At 39.3% G+C, this 6,595-nt stretch overlaps 1 protein-coding gene across 2 annotated transcripts in view; it reads left to right on the forward strand.

Annotated features, from left to right (window-relative positions):
- CEP135 (centrosomal protein 135) overlaps positions 1–6,595 on the forward strand; it is a 108,548-nt gene that overhangs the window by 85,431 nt on the left and 16,522 nt on the right. Inside the window, exons 24-25 of one of the 2 annotated variants that reach the window (XM_019526429.1) lie at positions 3,097–3,201; positions 5,029–5,175. In XM_019526429.1, coding sequence (XP_019381974.1) covers positions 3,097–3,201; positions 5,029–5,175 — 252 coding nt within the window. The remainder of the gene's footprint in view (positions 1–3,096; positions 3,202–5,028; positions 5,176–6,595) is intronic. The other variant, XM_019526430.1, reaches the window with a different exon arrangement.

The following is a 6,595-nucleotide window of genomic DNA, read 5'->3' on the forward strand; positions in this document are numbered from 1 at the left end:
CCCCTTCCCCCCCCCAACAGACTTACCAGCCAAACGATGTTCTCCACTCCAAGCTTCCGGGCTGCATACTGGCATTCAGATCAGTATCGGCCAATATGGTTTGTTAATAATAGAACACCCATATTGGCCCAAAAATCTTTATCAGTTGCACCCCTAATCACAAATTGTCTTTTCTGTTAGGCTTCTGCTTACTTCAGTGCATAGGATGGGTGTGCTCCTGGGTTATGTATTGAAGGAAACTATTTGTAGAACTTTTTACTTTTGTTAATGAAAACTAGCTGCACTTTAATGAGGCAGGGAACTGCAGGAAGAGAAAGGATGATCTCTTGTTTAAGGTACCTGTATACTTACTGAATTGTGTTGTTGCCTCTGCCATAAAGTTTCAAGGTGATGTGATGGTAAGCAAGTTGCATTGTTTCACAAATGTTTAATAATTGTATGTTCACAATTTTATGGGCTCCATTTGAAGCATCTGGAGTCTAATGTACAAAAGCTCTCAGTACTCATAGTTATTAACTGAAGCCAGTGGCAGGTCTGTCCATATATACTGCTATAAGAACACTGAACAAATAAAAAAAAAAAAAAAAATCGGGTCTTCAATACTTCAAGTTGGACACCTAAAATTACGGGACATTTTTAACAATTTTGGCCTTAACACTATTTCAGTGCTTCACAAATAATAAATTTAATTTTGAACTATTCCTGTAAGGTGGGGGTTATCAATCAGCCCCGTATTATAAGCTGGGAATGCAGGCAGAAAAATGTTGTAGGCTACCATACAGTCCACAAGGAAAAGATTAATAAGCATTCGGTAAATGCAACCATACATATACATGTCATAAATATAAATATCTGGTGCCTTTGAGATAGATGCTACTCTGAATACTGAACCCTATATCTATCTATCCACCTGAGTGGTGGCACAATAAATCAGGTAGGAGGTCTACATTAAATAAACATGGGAATACTGAAAAACTGCTTGCTTGTTGAGAGCGATCTATCCCATGCTCTGAATGAGGCAGACATCCTTGTGGAAAAACAACTAGTTTGCTATCAAGTAATCTGAATATACCTTAATTCTTATGCATAGGAGGACATCCTTAATTCTGGCACTTCTTTAGCTTTTTAGTGATTGACTTTGCTAACTTCACTTTTACTCAGTTTTTTTTATATAGTGAATGACCTCAGCATTTACAAAAATGTTTGTTTCCATTTGTTTCCAATAATATCAAGTCCTGAATTATCAAAATATAATTCCTGAAAGAGTTTGCTAAAGTGTCTTTGAAGGACCTACAAGGCGATATCAGAGATAACTGAAACTTGTTTTCTGTATCTGTTGTTAACAAGTTGGATCAAGAGATTTTTTTTTAAAGAATTTCATTTGCGAATAAGGCAGATAGTAAAGTACCATTCCTCTGTTTTGTTTACCTCCTGTGAATTGATAGCTTTGCCCTGCAATCAAAACAGCTGGTGCCTTCAATATAATGCAGGGCTGTCCAGCTGGTGGCTTGTGGGCTACATCTGACCTGCAAGGGGTTAACATTCAGCTCCTGGGTTCCTGCATGGTTGCTGCATCCTGCATTCTTCCTGCTGCTGTGGCAGTTAGAATCTCTGTGCTCACTCTTCCCTTCCCACCCTCCAGGTTTCTCCTTCCTGCTTCCCAGCCCACCTTGCTAGGAGTGGGCAAGGCAGACTTGGCAGGAGGGTGTTGCATGTGCAGCAGCGTAGAAGAGGTGGGTTGCCCACATGGCAAAAGAAGGGCCTGATTGCCTGCGATTCACAGCCAAGAGGAAGGTTGTGTAGTTTGCACTGCAGGAAAGGCCAGGCTGTACACACAATGTGGGGAGGGAAGTGGGCTGTCTGAGCCATGTGAGGAAACCCAGAGGCTGTCTGTGCAGCTTGTGGCCCAGGGACTTGCTTCCTGCTGTACCTAAACATTCCTGATATAGGGCTTTCAGTGACATGGTAGTCCCAGATATGTTGCATGCTACCAAATCATTGACAAATATTTTTGAAAGAAGTTTTAATCCAATCAGTTCAAATTTATCTACAGTTGCATTCATTATATAACTGGATTCCTAGTTAATAGTGACCTGCAGTGGTTTTTCAGTAAAAGCAGTCTGAAAAGTTCGGATTTTCTCTAGCTTTGGGTTTGCAACAGTCAGCCATGCTTTTCTGTCTGTGTATTTCTCTTTATATGATGCTTAATAATAATATTTTATCTTTTCAACTTCTTTTTTCAGTCAGGAAAATATCTCTACTGCACAGATAAAAATATTGAGGCACATGGGTAGTTTAAGTTTCAAACAAAAACCTGTGATTAAACTGGAAAATCAGCATAGGTTTCCTCAGTCTGGGGCTATAGTTATAAATCCTCCATAGTTGTAAGCCTCTAGAATTGACTGTTATTACTACTACTATTGAAGAATAACATGGAATAATGTAGCTGTGCATCTTCTGGGTTGGGCAAGCTGCTCCCTGCCCTTAGGTTCTTGAGAGTATTCCTGCTTCCTACTGAGAGTAGTTAATGGTATTGGTAAGCAGCTTTAAAATATGCCAGCTGGTTATCTGAGAAGTGCATCTCACTGGCACTTAAGACTGGCTGGGCTGCTTTTCTTTTCAGCTGTTACAATTAAACCATCTTTGACTTGTCACGATGCTGTGTCATTAATTTTGTATCTTTCAGGAGCATTTTAATCTTTGGCTTTTTTTTTTTTTTTTTGAAGGTTGAATAGCTTTTCATTAATAGGGTTAAAGATGTGCAATAGATTAATAAAAATAATAATTCTTAGTTGTCTGCCTTTTCACATGAACATGCCTGTATATAATTTTATCCAGAAAGGAATACAGATGCACTGTAACAAGAATGTTTGAGGTATTTGCCAGTTTCATACTTCAGACTAGATTTCTGAATTCAGCTATATTCATTCAGTTCTCATCACATCTGGCTTGTTGCAGTTTCACTTCTCGTTTTTTCAAATTTATTTTGGTCTTTAAGCAGTAACACCTATTGCATTTTTTTTCCTTTTTACTATTATTATCATCATTCCTTTACAATGTTAAAAAATTCTTTGTTGCTTCTTGTTATTCTTTTAGAACCAGTCATAATAGAGAAGTTTCTGCACTTAGAAGTAAAGTTGCACAGCTGCAGACTGACTGTGATGTTTTAAAAAGGCAACTGACAACTGAACGATTTGAACGGTAAACTGTTGCTTTACTGTAATTGCAGTGAAGAGGTCATTAGACCCCACCCCCCGATCTTGTCATGTCATTAATAGCTTGGAAAAAGTACCTATGGATGTGAGGGTTTTCTGCTGTTTTTAGTCCTGTTTGAGGTCCATTATTCTAAACCTGAAACTTGTTTAATTTTTAAAAAAATAATATAACATATTTACTTGAAGGTGATTTTTTCCCCCAGTTAGCATGCGGGAAAAAAGCTCCTAGTCTTACATTTGCATACAAAGAAACTTTATTTACTATATTGTCTATCATTAGACTGCTGCCAAAAGCAGCGTGTGCTCAGTAATGAAAATCAGCTGTGAAGTTGATTAAATGCAGCCAACATTGAACATAACTATAAAACACATGGCCTGTAGTGGGCAAACGTACTGATTTTTTTTTTTTCTTAAATTTCTTTTCAAGGGCCAAATAAGTTCTGAATTTTGTTGAGCAAAGCCCAATAGTCAAGTTCCAAATTTCAGTTGAGCAGAGCTCGGTCATTCAAGTCTATGTGACTCTACAACTGAGCAGATATCTTCCCTCCTAGACCCATTGGTCTTGGACTTCCCCCAGTCCATGGCAGGCATCCTAAATGCAAGCCCCAGGCTGAGGCCTTGGGGTTCAAATGCCTCTGAGTTTCACTCCTAGCCAGCAGGCTAAGGAGTAAGCCAGAGGGGAAGTATGAATACAATCCCCTATTGCCACAAAATTTTGCCATTAAAACTTGCAGGTCAGCCTGCCTGACTGGACTGCAAGGGACAGGCCTCACCTGGGTAAACCACCTTCATGATCATGGGATCTCCTCTGCCAAGGCTAAGATACTGATTGGAACCATTTTTTTGTGTAACCCTTAAAAAAAACAAAACAAAAAACCCTGCCAACATACGAACGGGCAGTTGTTCCCCCAGGAGAGAATGAGCACTGGGCCTAGAGATCCTGCAATACCAGGGTGGCATTCAGAGAGAGTAAGTTAGTGCAGCCCATCCCATCTGAATAAGATGTATGGTAGCAGCCACTGTGCTCAGTCCTCCTTAGTGCCAACTCTTTTTGAAGTCATGGTGATCCACTGCATTGCATACATTGCGATTCCCTCTTTACTCCCAGAGCTGAGCTGTGGTTTTCTTTCCCACTTCTAATGATTCCTGTTTCTCCACTAGCCTTACATGTTTGGGAAACATCACCGAACAGGGCCCTAAGGGATTCATCCAGAATCCCTCTGTCATCCCTTTTCTCAGCCTGTCACACACGATTATGAGACAGAGCTGAACCAGGTTGTCCTACACCTTATCTGCATATAGGCTGTTTACAGATGTGAAAAGAAAATGGTGCTTTACTTTAAGATTGGCATGATGCTGCACCAAGTGCACAACATGCCCAAAAGAGGCATTGCGTTAGATGGACCCAGCTTACCCAAAGTCTGTATAGATCTATACAGATGCTGCGGAGCCAGGTCGTATTCACGTGTTTGCCTTTTCCAGTAAAGTGCTAATTTTGTGGGGCTTTTTCATGTCATAAAATATATTTTTTTTAAGTACAATATTTTCTTCAGATCTTTTATTTATAGTACTTAAGTGTTATTTATAATAGAGCTTACATAGATCTTTACATTTACTGTGTCCCTTAAATGTCATTGGAACATTTGGACTTAAAGTGTACATATATCTATTTAAATTTATCACCTTTCATCATCTTTTATCCTCTAATTTCTATATATAAAGTAGCATCCTACAACACATTATGAAAGTAATGGTAGTGATAACACTATAACATTAGTATAAATTAAAAATCATTTTAACATCTACTCGGTAGAGAGCGTGCAATTCAGGAGATGCGTCGACATGGTCTTTCCACAGCTTCTCTACGTTCCTCATCTCCACTTAGTTCGACACTAAGATCTCCTTCACATTCTCCAGAGCGTGCAACTGCAAGGTCTGTTGATCGAGTAACAGCAGAAAAGTAAGTTTTTGATTGCATCATTGGGTTAATTGTCAACTTAGAAAGTTAAGGGTGTTTTTTTTTTAAACTGAAACTGAAAAAAGAATCAAAAACCCAAAGCAACTTATGTTTTGGTGTATATGAAATTTTTAAACATTAATGCTAATAATTTGAAGGGTGCTAAAAACATTAAAAGTATTAACTTAAAACACTGCCTGCTAATTATTCTCCAAAAGCTAAGGGATTTCTACTTCTATTTCTTTGTTTATAGAACAGGACTGTCATATAAATTCACAGCTTTTAAAATTCTGAAGTCATTAAAACTTCTCAATAATAGGTCAGGCATGCCTACCCCATGTCTGACTGAGTGGCCTGTACTGGCCAGAACTTGGACATTTGTGCAGCCTAATGAACTTCTTTCCTTGCATCAGTTTTGTTTGTACAGTATGCACTGTATCTCTCCATGTCAAAAGTAGATGATTCTCCAATATCTATACTATATTCAGAAATGTTGGTATACTGTGTAAGTCTCTTGTAAACAGTCCCTGCACCAGAGCTTGCCTATGTAGTCTTGCCTCAAAGATATACAAAAATCATATTGCTCCATTGATGAAAAGGCTATTTTATCTAGCTAACTGACACTAGTATGGTGAAAACTGCTTGTGAGGCTAATACTCTGAGAGCCAGAGGACTTCCTTTTACAATATTAGAGGGAAAAGAACCATTTATCCTTCCTCTTTCTTTGTGCCTTGCAGTATCCAAGCTTCCTATTTTTGTAGAGAAAAGCTAAGGTTGTTGTTCTCCCACATGAAACCAGTAAGGACTACAGGCCAAAAATTATACCCGTCTAACCTACCTTCTGTTCAATGGTAGATTTTTGGCAACATTTGCCTACCATTCAAGCCATATGTAATATAGCAAAATGCAAACGTGTGTGAAGAGATGCTGCTGGCTTCTTTCTTAGTTTTTGCCTCGGTACTTAATGTATAGTAAAAGCTTTGTTATCCGGCACCTGTGGGTAATATGCCGGTTACCTGAGAGGCCTGAACAGGCGTCTTTGCCTGTTCGAGCCGCTGCCCCTCCCACTGCATCAGTGTGCCAGGGCACAGGGAGGGGGGCCCTGTGCAGGTTGTTATGCCCCGGGCCATGGGGGCTCAGCAAATCTGGAAGTGCCATGGTGGGCACTTCCAGTTTCGCTTTTGCTGCGTCGACTGGCATGCTGGTTAATTGAGCATGCCGGTTTGTGAGGTGCCAGATAACACATCTTTTGCTGCAGTGATATTTATGATCAAGAATGTGTCATAATTCAGTGTCCCTGAATCATGATTTTAATAATGATAAGTCTGAAATGCAGGTTTAAGGAGTCTTAATGTTAGCTGCTGGCCCTAGGAACTGCTTATTAACATCAAAGGTGCTAAAATTATATATATATATATATATA

This window comes from Gavialis gangeticus, unplaced genomic scaffold (assembly GCF_001723915.1).
Source record: "Gavialis gangeticus isolate Ggan-Ray unplaced genomic scaffold, GavGan_comp1, whole genome shotgun sequence".
In the NCBI taxonomy this organism is placed as follows: Eukaryota; Metazoa; Chordata; order Crocodylia; family Gavialidae; genus Gavialis; species Gavialis gangeticus.